Raw genomic sequence first — 15,856 nt, forward strand, 5'->3', positions numbered from 1 at the left:
TTGTACATGTGCGCATGTGAACGCGCGAGGAACACCGCCCTGAAACATCCATACATGGAGCATGCTAATCAACCTCATACATATGCAATTACGATGCTGCAGAACCTCATTGGCTGCAAGAGCAGCCTCCCTCCTGACACGTCGAGACCCCGCCCCCTACGTTGAAGAGTACTGCAGGAATAGTCCTGGAATGTGACGTGGGCTTAACCTGCAGGCAGAGAAAACCCACACAGACACTGGGAGAACATGCAAACTCAACACACGAAGGACCCCGCACTTATTTCTTCATGTATTTCACTTTTTTTCATTTACTGATATCAGTGGCACAACATGCAACATGAAAGAAGCTCTGAAATGAACTCTGTCACCGTCACTTGTCAAAGTTGAGAGGGTGGGCTCAGTCGAGTGCTGTGTTTTGATTAGTGACTTGTCCTCCGAGTGGGCCCATACACACTTTGTTTGACTAGACACCCGACAGATGTAAATCTAAGCTTAATATGCGCTTGCAGAGGGTTACATTGATTTTAGGTTGACGTCATTTAACAACTGAAAGCCTCTCAAGATGTAGCCATACAGCTCACTCATTAGGGGTTTGAAAAAAAACAATTACAAATTAATCACATTTTAATGTTTGACTTTATTTAAAGGGGAAAGACACACTATATGAGAAAATTGAAATTAAATACTAAAAGTCTTGAAGAGCAGCAACTGCCCTACACTCTTCCAAATGCCAGTTCTTAAATGGTACTTTACTGGGATGTGTGGCTCCCGACTAAGCCATTGTTTGACTAAGAACCATTTCATTCTGGGAAGGGTCCTTTGGTGTCCGTAATGTGTGCACAAAAGAGAAACCTTTAATGTCTACCTGCATACTAACAGATGGAGAACACCTGAACGCAGCCTGGGTGACAGTATGCAGCAGGGGGCTTATTAAAATTAGGAGCCCATTGGGATTTTACAAATTTCTTATCTTTTCATGACTATTTATGGAACCTGATTTGGACCGAAACAATGGTCCTTTCTGAAGCCTTCCTATGGAAGGTTCTTTAGGGACCCAACAATGGTTCCCCTATGGCTTTACTGTGAAGGACCCCTAGGGCACCTTGATTTTTAAGAATATACTTCAAGGTCAGTCATTGTCCAACCCGCTATAACCTAACACAGGGTCACGGAGGGGTCTGGTGGAGCCAATCCCAGCCAACACAGGGCGCAAGGCAGGAAGAAATCCCCCGGCAGGGCGCCAGCCCACCGCAGGGCATACCTCAAGGTGTTTATAAGATATGTGAAGAGTTGTGTCACATATTTGAAATATTCAAATGTGGGCTTCAACGGCAATATGTAAAGTCTAAATATTCTTAATTGGCACAGAAATCTGTCGTTTGTCACCCTCTGATGGAGGTCCATAGAGGGCTACTAAAGGGCTAAAGCTCAAAAATAACTTCATATGTGTAATCATTGACCTTGAAATCATCTAAAAAGACACCTCACAAGCTAATGTTTGATGTTTGTCATTTTTTACTTTCTGGGTGTGGCTCTTAAGGGGCTAGGACCACCGGTAAAGAATCAAATATCAAAAATATGTTCATATTCATGATCGGTAACCTCAAAGAAACATAAAACAATACTCCACATGCCTATAGCAGTGGTCCCCATTTTTTTTTACTTTTTTCAAAAAAGAGTAGCTTTGACCCCTCATATCCCACTAACGGCGTGGAGTTTGCATGTTCTCCCCGTGTCTGCGTGGGTTTCCTCCCACAGTCCAAAGACATGCAGGTTAGGTGGATTGGCGATTCTAAATTGTCCCCAGTGTGTGCTTGGTGTGTGGGTGTGTTTGTGTGTGTCCTGCGGTGGGTTGGCACCCTGCCCGGGATTGGTTCCTGCCTTGTGCCCTGTGTTGACTGGGATTGGCTCCAGCAGACCCCCGTGACCCTGTGTTCAGATTCAGCGGGTTAGAAAATGGATGGATGGATGAAAATCAATATCCCACTAAGGGGTGAACCTCTGGGGTCCATTGGTGTGGCAGCATCTGGTCATTTTTCCTGGAGACATCTATTCTGAGGATTTCATTTCATGCACAAAACGTGGTCCGAAAAATGATGGTCTAGAGGGATAGAAAACAGAGGGGACCAGACATCAAGATGAGTTATTGGTGTGTCATATGTGGGGGTGCCAGACAAATATCAAAGCATTCAGAGGGTGTTCTTAAGTGTCCAGCGTTGGTCTCCAGTAGTTCTCCTTCTATCAGAAACTCAGTGATGTCCGTTCCCCACCATAACACAACATTAAAACTTTTTCTCAACCATCACTGCAAACTACATGGGTAATAAAAATATATTGTAGGGATCCCAGGGCAGTGCTGGTCAAAACCCACATGGAGCCCTAGGCTGGTATGGGGTGGGTTATGGGGGAGTACCCTTCGGTGTCCAGTGTGTGAACCCATGGAGCTACCTGAAATCGACCCCTCAATGTCCATAACGGTGCAGAAAGGTCCTACGTTTATGTGCTCCTTGGTGGCCATAGCATGTCTGTGAAGCGCACACGTTTGAGTTTCATAAACGGTGCCCCTGGGCGTTCAGAGCGCCTGCCCGTGAGCCTCCATAATCAGTCGCCTAATAAATTGACTGGCTCTGCTGCAGGGTCCAGACTGGAAAGGGACAAGTCCTCATGTTACTGCAGACTGTCTTAGGGGACAGGAGCACCTGGAGGACTCGGCTATATAAGGCATCTCCAAGAGCAGCGAAAGAGAAACGGGCACAGGGGTCTGACACGGAGCACTGCGACCGCGTCTCCCGGCTGTTAAATCCCATCGGCCCAGACTCATGGCTGTCGGTGAGCCTCGATTGTGGCCCCTGGCCTTAGGTTGGTTCATTACTGAGTCAGGCGATGATGTGGCATAATGATGTGATGAGGCTAATTCATTTCTTCCGTCTCAGGCACCCCCTAGGTCGTTATTATTTCATTTTTGGCCAAACGACCAAACTGCAAGAACAAAATCAACAAATTACAAAGATATACAAGTACAGTAACAGGAAAAGCAGAACCCTTAATTATGGATTCGATATTAAGTCATTCACGATAAGTAAGATATCATGAGGTCGCTCTCAAATCATCTGCTGGACTAAGCACCTGCTATAAGGGACGCGAACTCGGGATATGTAGGGTGTGCGGACGACGAGCTCCTTCCTGCTTTGCGGCATTTGCTGCCAGGGCTGACTCCAACACCGCTGGGCAAAGTGAGATGAACGTCAAGACAACGTTACCTCGGTGGCAAACTGCGAGGACCAGGAGATAAAAAAGAAGAAAATCAGCCAACGCAAACACCCAGTGTGGCCCCTCGCGACACACCTGAACCGCGCTTGGCGCTCCCGCGTTGCTAAGGAGGAGCTGCGCTTGCTTTACTGCACCTCTCTCTCTCGCGCGCACGCGCGCTCACTTGCGCGTCCTCTCTCTCTCTCTCTCTCTCACTCTCTCTCTCTTCGCCGTCCCCCGCACCGTTTCTACACTTCATGGGTTTCTGACAGCGGCACTTGCTCTCCACATTCGCCCGTCTTTCCTTCCTGGTTGATCATAATGGCAGTTAAGCTCATCTACTTCACGGTCAACGGGAGGCCCGAGCAAGCCGAGTTTCGAGAGGACTGTCCCGCTCAGGATGTCAAGGGTAGGTGTGTGTGTGTGTGTGTGTTCGTTTCTCGTCGTCGCACCTCTGCAGGTCAGACACACTTCACTTCATTTTGCCCCCTGAACCCCTCTTTTTAAGCAATGGAAGAAGTGAAGGCAGATTTCCAACAAGTCCGTTAGAAACGAATGTGTGTGGTGCTAACCTGTTGATTCCGGTGACGCGGTAAGCTGTTGTCCCGTCCGGGCGCCCGACGCCGCAGTGACACCTGGACTAGTGCGTCTTTGGGGTGGCGGGATTTATTTAGTGATATTTAAACTGTAAAGTGAATCTTCCAACATGAAACAAATACTACTACTATAATAATAATAATCCATCCATCCATCCATTTTCCAACCCGCTGAATCTGAACACAGGGTCACGGGAGTCTTCTGGAGCCAATCCCAGCCAACAAAGGGGACAAGGCAGGAACCAGTCCTGGGCAGGGTGCCAACCCACCGCAGGACACACACAAACACACCCACACACCAAGCACACCATAGGGCCAATTTAGAATCGCCAATCCACCTAAATAATATTAATAATAATAATACGTTATTTATATAGCGCCTTTCCCATGCATATAAATGGGTCTGCCGTGTAATTCTGAGATATATCCAAGTTGACTGACGTTTTACTGATAAAAGAATATTTCATATAGCGCCTCGCACGTTAAGCTGCCTATTAGATCACTTTACTAAAATGGCATAACGCGTACAGTGCGACTGAAGCCGTGTACTGTACACTCTGAGAGACAGGACAGGACTGACAGAGGACCACAGCTTAGCCGTATTCAAATGGAAATGCAGGATGGACAGTTTAATAAGAGCCAGAGCCGTGCCTTCCAACTTGGGGCTTTCCAGGCCGATATGAGGATTTAAGAGGGGCAGCGCTTGTGTTCTCAGTTCAGCCCCATTGCGCTACACTCTTAACGATCAAACTGCTAAAGCGGTTCTTCAGAGCGAGGCGGTAGGGGAAACCATCTTTGATTCCCAAAAGCAGCATCCAGATGAAGGGTCCAGAAAGAACCTTCTGTTTATCTGGACCCATACATGACCATGAATAGATGGTAAGAGATTTGTGAAGTCCCAGAGTGTTCCTGACTGCATTCTGTCGTGTCTTGGTTCATGTTTGACATTTCTTTTGTTCATTTTCTCTCTTTTTGGCTTTGTCTGTGTACACACGCTGCCTGGGTTATGTTCCATGTGTTTTGTGGGTGGTTCCCCAACAGGCGGGGTCACCTGCCAATCACCCCCAGGAAGTTCTCTCCGCCCTGTCATGATTAGGGCTGCAGTGTGAGGGCTTGTGGGCTTTTCTTACTGTTGTCAGGGTCATGTCCTGCGTTTCTAGGGGTGTGGTCTCTGGGGTCGTGACCCTGAATTAATCAGCAGACGAGATAAAAGGTCAGCATTATCACTGAGCTTTTTCCGATTTGCAGATAAAACCTTCTGACCCTTTCCTGAATTCTCTGTATGATTATTTTTGTTTCTTACCTAAATATTGACTGTGATATTTGTCTCTCGTCTGGGTTTTGGTCACCCCATTTTACTTTAATTTTGTGTTTTGACTTTGTTTTGACTAATTGTATTGAATTACTTGCTGGTTACTCCTTTATACCTTTTGTGCTCTTTGGCGGCGCTTGCTCTTATTACTAACTGGGGATTGACAGTGACATCCCCCTCTAGTGGGCAGTTTTGGAAGTGCTCTTGGAACTTTTTGAGACTTGTGTGCTTTAGGGACTCCTCATCTACGACACATACAATAACTCGGGCTAACTTCAGGCTTTCCTCATCTGTTTTAAATTAAGGTTAGGCTCAAGTGGCCTGCTACACACGACAGATTTCTGTTTTGTCCTCAGATTAGTCAACAAAGGACCCATTTCATACCCTTCCTAGAATGAAATGGTCAAGAAACGGATCTCTAAAGTAAAGTGCCATTTTAGAACCAGGATTCTGAGAGTGTGGGCGCACACATAGGCTTTGTGGAAATTTTCAGTGCTGATGCCATCCATGTTTCCTTGAGGATGTCCAAAATTCCACATGGAACCCAACATCAGAGCCCTGACATCAATTGTGAAATCTAAACAGAAGAGTCAGTAGAAATGTTGGGGCTCCAGCCAGAAATGTCCCACTTCATGCACCATATTGAATAATTAAAAATAAACAAACAAGCAATATAAATACTGAAAAAAACTCCATTGAAGGAACTTAGGGGTCTGGCGCCCTCTGGTGGGTTAATACAGGAGTTCTGCACTCTCACTGTGAAGCACAGGATAGGGCAGGGACTGATGTGGGCGGGGTCAGATGTCAGACTCCTGCATTCAGTGACCCTCCCCTTACTGTGAAACATGGGATGGGGCAGAGTGTATGAGGTGGGCGGGGACTTGTGTGGACTGACCACACCCACATTCAGTATCCCCCCCCCAACAATGTCCGAAGTCAGAATATAATGATGGTATGACGTTAAAATAAGCTTTTGCTAGCGAAACACGTGGGTCTTCAGTCGGCTGCATTTCTCCGTCTTTGTCATTGGTGCATTCTGTATCCCACACTTGACGCTCAGCAGATGTCGCTGCTTTTCTTTTTCTTTCTGCCATGTTACTTTGTTGACCAATCACTTAGCCATAATAAACCCAGGAGCGCAGATCAGTGTGCTGTGGTTGCCGTTACATCCTACTGGTTGGATTTCCAAAATGCGTCAGGACAGAAGCTTTCAATTAACACCAAGATGAAGGTTCTGGTCCCAGTAGTTTGCGAGTGATCACGTGACAGACAGACCTTAGCTTTTTATATGTACAGTCAATTTTCATTATGCACGTGGGTTACCTTCCTGATAAACAGTGGGTACTGAAGCATGGATGCAGGGTTCTGGCAGGAGGACTGGCAAAGGGAGACAGGGTCAGCTGGACTGGCCAGCCCTTCATGACACTTTAATGATCCTCCTGCAAGTTGCCTACCTAACCCTGGGTACGACTCTGTAATCGAGACTGATCATCTTCTAGGCAGCCCACCAGAGGGACCGTGGTGGTGCTGACCTCACAAAACCACCCAATCGGTAGAAGCGAAAAAAGGGCAGGGTGCAGGATTCAAACCTAACTGGGAATTCCTCATTTATGGGGACCAAGCACTGGTCCCCATCACAACTGGGGTTCAGCAGCTTCTCCACACCTCTTGGCACAGCCCTGGACATCACCGACCTCTCATTGTTGAATTTCGTGTTTTAATGCTGTGCCGAAAGCCTTTTGGAATTTTGTTTCTGCTGCATATGGCTGCAAATCAGCATGAGGTGACCGCGGGTGACGCCCAGTGGGTGGCACTTTTAGAACAGTGGATAAGCAAATCCATGAGTACGGAATCTGCAGGTCCCGAGGATTTACTGGGTGCTGACTGAGCCGATTAACCAGCATTTACAGCATATCTTGATTTATTCCATTTTTTGTGTTAGCGTTAGTGGCTTTGACGTGACTCCCGGTTTGAACCCTTGCTTGTTCATTGACTGCGTCATTTCTCCCAGTCCTTCTCATAAATTCTACTGAGTGGTCTTCTGGCCAGAACACCATCTTAAGGACACAACTGACTGACCAGGAGAAATAACACAAAAATCAATTAGTTAACCAAAATGAACTTAAAACAAAAAATACTTTAACACAAGAGGGCAAGACCCACCACATAACGTCGAGTCGGCGGGCACACGAGGGGCTTCATGAGGACCCTCCACATTAACTGCTTGCCTCCTGAGTGCCTCCTTTTCAGAAGGCCGCCCAGGTGCTTCTGACAGTTGAGCCTCGACATGAAAGGCACAAGACGTGAATCGACATCTGGTGCCCACAGAGTGCGTACTTGAGGTTGGCGAAGGCAGCGAGTCCTGGAAAGACCACCTCATTGTGCTCTGTGGAGTTTTTAAAAAGCTTTTGAAAAGGCACCATATGAGGGGTTAGTCAGGAAAGTAAGAACGTGGGCGTTCAGTGCACTGCGTGGAGGTGGGCTGCTGTGTGGGCTCAAATGAAAGGCTATGGTGAGGGGAACCTTCTGGGAATTGGGAGCTGTTACAAGTGGTGGCCAGCAGGGGTCGCTGCTCTGTTTTAATGTAAACAAAGCACCTGGATAGGAATACTGTGTATAGCGCCTTTACAAAGTCCTCACACTCCTTCACCTTTCTTCACATGTTGTTCTGTCGCAGCCTTGTGCTGAAATCTTTAAATCCGTTTTATACCCTCATCAAGCGAACCTCAGTGGCCCAAAATGACCAAACGAAAACAGAAGTTTCTTAAAAATAAATAACAATGAAATTTAACATGAACACAAGTATCCAGACCCTTTACTCAGCACTTAGGCTGGAGCCCCTTTGGCAGCCATTCCAGCCTTTGGGTCTCTTTGGGTTTGATGCCACAACCTTCACACCCCTGTATTTGGGGATTGCCTGCCATTTTCCTCTCTTCAGAGCCCCTCAAAGTGTGGCAGGTTGGATGGAGACCACTGGTGGATGGCTGCTTTCAGGCCTCTGCTAGATTTGTTTGACTAGGCTCTGGGTGGGCTACCATAGCACATTCCCAGAGTTGTCCCTAAGCCACTCCTGTGATGTCTGTGGTTTGTGACCCTTCAGCCCAGTCTGAGATCCAAGACACTCTGAGCAGGTTTTCATTATGGACATCTATGGACTGTCTAGTCTTCCAGTCCATGATGCTGCCACCACCACCCTTCATCGTTGGAATGGTACTGTGGAGGTCATGAGAGCATTAGAACATCCTGGATGAGATCAGGCCATTCAGACCAATAAAGCTCGCCAGTCCTGTCCACTCAAATCCCCCGAAATGACATCAAGTTGAGTTTTAAAGTCCCCTAAAGTCCTCCTGTCTACCACCCTACCTGGTCACTTGTCCCATGCGTCTGTGCTTCTTTGTGTAATGGAAAACTTTCTAATTCACCTTTAAGACGTTTCTGGCTGTGCCCCCGTGTTCTTGCTGATCTCATTTAAATATATAATAAAATATAATATACTGCGGTGGGCTGGCGCCCTGCCCGGGGTTTGTTTCCTGCCTTGCGCCCTGTGCTGGCTGGGATTTGCTACGGCAGACCCCCGTGACCCTGTAGTTAGGATATAGCAGGTTGGACAATGGATGGATGGATGGATAACATAACATAACAGAATATAATGGAATGTAACATAACATAATATAATATAAAAAAACATAATATAATATAATAAAATATAACATAACATAATATAATATAATTAATATAATATAACATCATAATATAATAGAATAGAATAGAATAGAATATAACATAACATATCATAACATAACATAATATAATAAAATATAACATAAAATAATATAACATATCATAACATAACATAATAGAATAGAATAAAATATAACATAACATAATATAATATAATTAATATAATATAACATATCATAATATAATAGAATAGAGCATAACATAATATAACATAATATAACATCATAACATAACATAATAATAGAACGGAACAGAACATATAACATAATATAATCTAACATAATATAATATAATAAAACGTAACATAACATAACATAACATAACATAACAATAGAATAGAATAGAACATAATATAATATAATAAGCGGTGAGTAAGCAAAATGCAGAGTGTATTCTTGCGTTATTATTTATTTATTTATGTATTTGCTACACATGACCTGTATCTTAACATGCTGAGTGTCACCACAATTACAGAGACAGCATGATGATGATGATGATGATGATGACTTCTTCTTTGAACAGGGCAGAGCTCCTCCACGCTATGCTGTAAAAGTGTGAGTTTTTTGATGAACAATTACCCCCCTGAGGTAGGCAGGTTGACTAGGGCCAGTGGAAAGACCACCACGATCAGCAGACCTCACCCCAGTGATCTTCTTCTCTTTTTGGGGTGTTGCCAAAGATGAAGACTTTTCATGAGCACCACAATACTGTGGATGATACGAATGGCTACATAAGAGAAGCATGTCCAGAAACAGGTGACCATGAAGAACTCTGTGCCAAAGTGTGCTTGAGCTTGAGGAGACTACAAGATCGTGTAAATAATGAAGGCTGACAGCGTGAGGACTTACGAGATTGTGCCTAAGGCCACTGTGCCACTGTGCCATTCCTTTGAGTTCATAATTCCCATAACCTGCGTGTCTTTTTCCATACAGACACCTGTAAACCTACTTTTGCCCACCCCTGTATAACACAATAGATCTGAATTAAAGTGAGTTTACTGAATAGGAGGCTTGCGTGAGTTTGTCGCTGTTATCAGTGGGGTGCGTGTGCCCCTCTGTGTGATTTGTATTCCCATTCATTTCCATTCTAGTAATCTGCATTGCTGTTGTGTACATTCGGCCGCCATAAACCATGAAAGACCCACCGTTCAGCTGTGTGTTGTTACCGTTTATTACACAACCAAAGGTCACCCTTATCAAACTCTGTTGACTTTCATAATAAAGATGGACTGCCGGCTCAGATTTGTTTAATTACAAACAGCAACTGCACTCACTGCCACATCCACCGGCCCTCACTGTTCAGGATTCGATTAGGAAAAAAAAATTAAAATAGCAAGAAAAAAACAATCGAATTTGGGGGTTAAATTTTAGCCAGTTGGATTTGAATGGGGACAAAATCATTTAAAATAATGTTTGGTGTTCTTTAGACATTGTGGCACAATCCTAAGTGCCAGCTTTGAATTCTGAGTGGGTCCACATCTGTCCTCCTCAGCACTCCAGGGGTCTCATTTATAAAATGTTATGTGCATTTGAGTGTGAAAATATGTGCTCACCAAAACACAGGAACACATGTTTAATCCAGACCAGGGCCAGAGGGGTTTGATGGAGCCCATCCCAGCTAGCACTGGGCACAAGGCAGGACTAAACCCTGGACTGGGTGCCAGTTCATAGCAGGGCAAACGCACACACACGAATTTAGTGTTGCTAATTCACCTAAGCTACATGTCAGTGGACAGTGGAAACCCACACAGACACCTGGAGAACATGCAAACCCCACACAGACGGGACCCCGGACATGAACCCTGGTCTCCTTACTGCGAGGGAGCAGCGCTACCATGGCACCACTGTGCCAGCCATCCCATGAAATGTCACGTCATGTTCTAATGCACTGAATCCAGACCAGGGTTAGTTTGGAGCTGCAGCTCACCTAACATTGGGTGCAAGGCCAGAACAAATCCTGGACGGGCACCAGTCCATCAAAGGGCAACAGGAAAATGTGTACAGCAAAAAAAAAAAAAATTAATTCAAATTATAAAGCCTGGCATATGCACAGTTCTACAAAATCTCCCCTTCATAAATCACAATCGCCTAATAAATCTAATATATAGTGCCTTCCATATCTATCTATGTATTATATAGCCTTTCATATCATATCTAGCTATGTATTATATAGTGACTTTCATAGTGCCTCTCACCTATCTATCTATCTATCTATCTATCTATCTATCTATCTATCTATCTATCTATCTATCTATCTATCTATCTATTATATAGTGCCTCTCACCTATCTATCTATCTATCTATCTATCTATCTATCTATCTATCTATCTATCTATCTATCTATCTATCTATCTATCTATCTATTATATAGTGCCTCTCACCTATCTATCTATCTATCTATCTATCTATCTATCTATCTATCTATCTATCTATCTATCTATCTATCTATCTATCTATCTATCTATCTATCTATCTATCTATCTATCTATCTTATTATATAGTGCCTTTCAGACCCATCTATCTATCTCATCACATCCACGCCACCTTTGATTAATGTTTTCTGAACTGAACTCCCATTGTACGTCTGAATCATTCGATCTCGTGAGTCCCTCGGTCGTCTCCACTGGATTTTCCATTTGTAAGCCTTGAGTACATAAAGAGAGGACATTATTAAAAGTTGAGAGGTCTGCGTAAACAGAATTTTTACAGTGCCCTATAAAACTCAGTAATTCCTCTTCAGAATGGCAATTAGCAATTGGCACGTCATGACAGGCAGAATTAAGGCCCGACGAGGAGACCAAATGGGTGGTCCAAACGGCAAACCAGCCCCCAGATTCCCCCTCTTCAGCAGAGCCTGTCTGACGTCGTGTTGCTGCTTTGACTTTAGGTGGCAAGTCTGAGGTTTGTTTCTGCGTGTCTCACAGGGGGCTGTGCTGTCGGGGGCTGCGCTCTCTGCCTCTTGGTCCGAGTTGCCATTTTGAATATCAAATGCTGTTCCATCCTTCTGGTGCTGCTGAGAACACTCTGAGCTTTGTAAATGGTTCTGCCCCTTTACCCTGATCTGTGCCAGACCCCAGTTTGATTGTGGAGGTCTCCAGAGAGCTCCTTGGACTTCATGTCCTGGTCGTTGTCTTGACACGCAGTGTGAATTGTGGGACCCTCTTCTATAGGCAGGTCCACATGTGCTTTTCTAAAGGACATCCAATCAGTTCATTTGGCCACCGGTGGACTCCAGTCAAGTTCTAGAAACATCTCAAGGGGAATTCAAGCAAACAGGGGGCACCTGAGCACAACATGGAGGGCCACAGGAAAGGGTCAGAACACTTCTAGGAAGGAGAGATTGGAGTTTTGATTTTTAATAAATTTAGCAATTCTTTCTGTAAACTTGTCTTCAGTCTGACATGATGGCTTACTGAGTGTAGACTGGTGGACAAAAATAGCAAAATGATCCATTTAAAATTAAACCTACCACACAATAAGGTGTGCAGAAAGTGAGAGTCCCTGAAGACTTTATGAATCAGCACAACGGGGGGCACAGCCAGAAAGCGCTGACCCTCAAGCTCTTCTCCACGACTAAAATCCATTGGCCTGTATAAATGGCCACCGGCAAGCCTCTGGAAGGATCCTGGCTTGGATCGGCCTATGGAGTTGATGAAGGTGGGCTCAGGTGGGGGGTCGTCGCATTTTTGAATGGGCGTATAATGCGAGGTCTAATTTTATGATCAAGTTTTCGGGTTTCAAGACCCCGACTTATACGCGAGTATATACGGTAAATCCCAAGATGTCAGACAACTGTCTTGTGAAGCCTAAACAAGCCCCCATGCTGCCTGATGGACCAGCGCTGCGCGAAGAGTTAACAGCTTAACCAGAGTGTCGGCCCTTTTTCAACACGTAAAACGAGACATCAGACAGACAAGTTCCTGATTCTTCATCGTTACTTCACTCATTGGTTGATTTGGTTGTCGACTCTCCTGCGTACAAAGCCCGCCCCCTCCGACTAACGAGGAAATCAAACCTGTCTGATTTGGTCCCAGCCAGTCGCAGGCTAGTTGGTCTCAGTCGTTAGGTACGGAGGTGGACAAGTTTGTGGTTCCCCTTAGAGCTCGCTGAAGAAGTGCCATATGCTGATTCTTCATTATCTGTCACATCACCAGCACATAACATCACAACTTTCATAGCCAGTGTGGCGGACGGTCGGGGCCCTGTATTGGAAGGACCAGGTGAGAGGACACTTTCAGGGCAATACTTCCCCCGAAGCACAAGAGGGCAACCTCCCATGGCTCACAGCGGGGTTATGGGATTGGTGCTTAGAAGCTCAACCCTGCTGGTGCCCGGGGCCTCCACCAGGGGGCGCCTCGACAGTTTCTGAGCCCTGGGTTGCAGCCGGAAGAGGATCTGGGAGCACCTGGAGCACTTCCTGGGTGTCCTATAAAAGGGGCCGCCTCCCTCCATTTGGGGAGCCAGAGTCGGGAGGAGGTGGACGAAGCTTGCTGGGAGAGGAGTGAAGATGGCAGAGGGAGAGAAGAAGAAGAAGAAGAAGAAGGTCCTGTGTTTGCTTATTGGTGCTGTAAGCGTGGGGAACGGGGGAAAGTGTTGCCCACGTGGAAAAGAAAATGAACGTGTGTGCTGGACAATAATTGTGTCTGTCTGTCTGTGTCAGGTAGGGTGGCTGGTACGCCCCCTGGTGGTCCACATCTGTTATTTATACGGCGCCTTTATAAAGGCTTCACCCTCACATTTTGTTGTTCTGCAATGGGTTGAAGTTGACACAGAAGAGGACTCTTTAATGTCAAAGTGACAGAAGATCTCTGCAAAATGGACTTAATGAATGACAGAATATAAAATACCAAAAACTTCATGGCATACAGTAAGCGCTCGCCCCCTTTACGTGACAACTCACTGGTTTTCGGATGTCACATGATTAGTTCAATGGAGGTCCCCTGTCTGGATTGTATCTCCTGTGAGTCATGAGGCGGCCTTGTGTGCCCCAGTGCCCACTGCTATGGCACCACTTCCGGCTGGGCATCTTCTACTGTAGTTTGTAACTGGGGATGGACAAAGGCAAGTGAGGAGGCAACCACTGTTTTTTTTTTGTGCAAAACGTTTTCAGTGCAAGTTGTCAGGGCAGCTGAAAATCTTATCAATAAATAAAAATGAAAATCCTACAAGCAGCTAAAATGAACCTTCCATTCCCAGTTAAGATGGATGGATGACCGTCTCTCCCAGGATATCTGCCAGTCACAGTCCAGGACAGGAAGCCACCACAGAAGGACACCCATCTGACAGGTCAAGATGCCTGCTGATGGACAGATGGACATGGGGGGGGGGGGCTTCCTCCCAGTACACCAGGCTCTGGTTTGGGAGTCGTAGTTCTGGAGGGCAGCTCTGTTGGGGTCCTTTGGTCAGCCTGACCCAGAAGTGCTTCCTGGGTGTAAAGTCGTACTCCCTGGTCCAGAATGAAAGAGGTGGGAGACAAGTGTGGTAGACTCTGACGCTTCCATCAGAGCTACATGATAATTCAACTCAGTGATGGCTCTGATGTCTCCTATGCACTTTCCAACCCCTTAACTCTGAAGTTTGGTTGTCTACCATGACACTTGTAGGCCAAGGCAGGACACCTCTAAACCAGGGATGAAACATCAATGATTAGTTAGGACCTCTAGGGCGTTCTGGGGCATTTTCAGGATTGCTGAGACCCTGCTTGGACAGCCATATCTCAACAGACCTCCTCCACAATTCTGACACACTTACTGTACACGCCATGAATGTCTCAAATTATTATAAACTTGTTTGGCTGGCGCCTTCATCCAAGGAGACTTACAACATTTGAGATACAATTGGTTGCATTTATTTTGCCTTTCCTAGTCTGAGCACAGGTAGGTGAAGCGACTTGTTCAGAGTCACATGGTGTCAGCGGTGGGATCTGAATGTACAACCTGAGGGCTTGAGGTTCAAAGCATTAACCACTACATCCCACTGCCTGACAGATATAGCACCCACGCCAAGGGAGATGCATGCCTCCACTCACCTGTCCATTCTCTGAACTGATTTTGGCCATTACAAGGGTCCCAGGAATCTGGAGCCCATTCTGGCATCAAGAGGCACAAAGCAGGAGCCAAACCTGGCAGGTCTAAGCAACTGATACAGAGACCAGGGTTCACTTAACAGGCGGCTTAATGACTCAGCAGGAGTGAGTGGGTGCCAAACAGTGGACTGGCATCCCATGCAGGCTTGGCTCCTGCCTTGTGCCCAGTGCTGCTAGGAGAGGCTTCAGCCACCCACAAAACTGAAATTTTAAAACAAGGTTCAGCAAATGGATGTGTGAGGATTAACATGAATGTGTGTAGCAGACGCCCACACTGCCACAATTTCTAATATTCATAATAAAAATCCAAACTCCCAGTTGCTGGAGCGCAGTGCGGAGGCAGGCAGGGGGCGGATTGCTTCTTGTTGTTCACTCTTTTGTGTCATGTCCAGTGCTAGAGTGAGTGGGATGCAATTATTGTTATGAAACAACGATAAAAAAGATATGAGAATGTCAACCTGCTTCAGGGAAAAAAAAAAGAAAAAAAAAAAACGCCTGACGTGCCAGTTGACGAGGTGGCAAGTTTAAAGGACCCTCCTGGGCACATTAGGAACTACTTGTGGATGCTGATATGGAAAGAAAGGCTTACACGGCCAGACTTTGAACTCCATCAGTTTAGACTGGGACCTGAAGAAAATATTACAGCAGATCCTGAAGACATCCCGGGGGGCATCCGAGTTGTTATAAAGAACATCACACAAGATATCCGAAAAAATAGGCACAGCAGGACCTCACCAGTCTGCTCCAAAGTAGGCCTCACCCCTCAGGAACCCGGACCCTGAACTCTAGAGGCAGGCCTTCCGGCCCAAAATGGGGCACTGGCTTTAAAAGTGCAATAATCCATGTGAAGGTTCTAAAGAAACAGAAATATACG

At 45.8% G+C, this 15,856-nt stretch overlaps 1 protein-coding gene across 1 annotated transcript in view; it reads left to right on the plus strand.

The window, feature by feature from the left end:
• The first annotated feature begins 3,441 nt into the window (after nt 1-3,441).
• The window catches only part of si:dkey-219c10.4 (high affinity cGMP-specific 3',5'-cyclic phosphodiesterase 9A), a 63,641-nt gene continuing 51,226 nt past the window's right edge, over nt 3,442-15,856 (plus strand). Inside the window, exon 1 of the mRNA XM_028808308.2 lies at nt 3,442-3,658. Coding sequence (XP_028664141.1) covers nt 3,571-3,658 — 88 coding nt within the window. The 5' untranslated portion in view covers nt 3,442-3,570. The remainder of the gene's footprint in view (nt 3,659-15,856) is intronic.

Source organism: Erpetoichthys calabaricus, chromosome 8 (genome assembly GCF_900747795.2).
Source record: "Erpetoichthys calabaricus chromosome 8, fErpCal1.3, whole genome shotgun sequence".
Taxonomy (NCBI): Eukaryota; Metazoa; Chordata; class Cladistia; order Polypteriformes; family Polypteridae; genus Erpetoichthys; species Erpetoichthys calabaricus.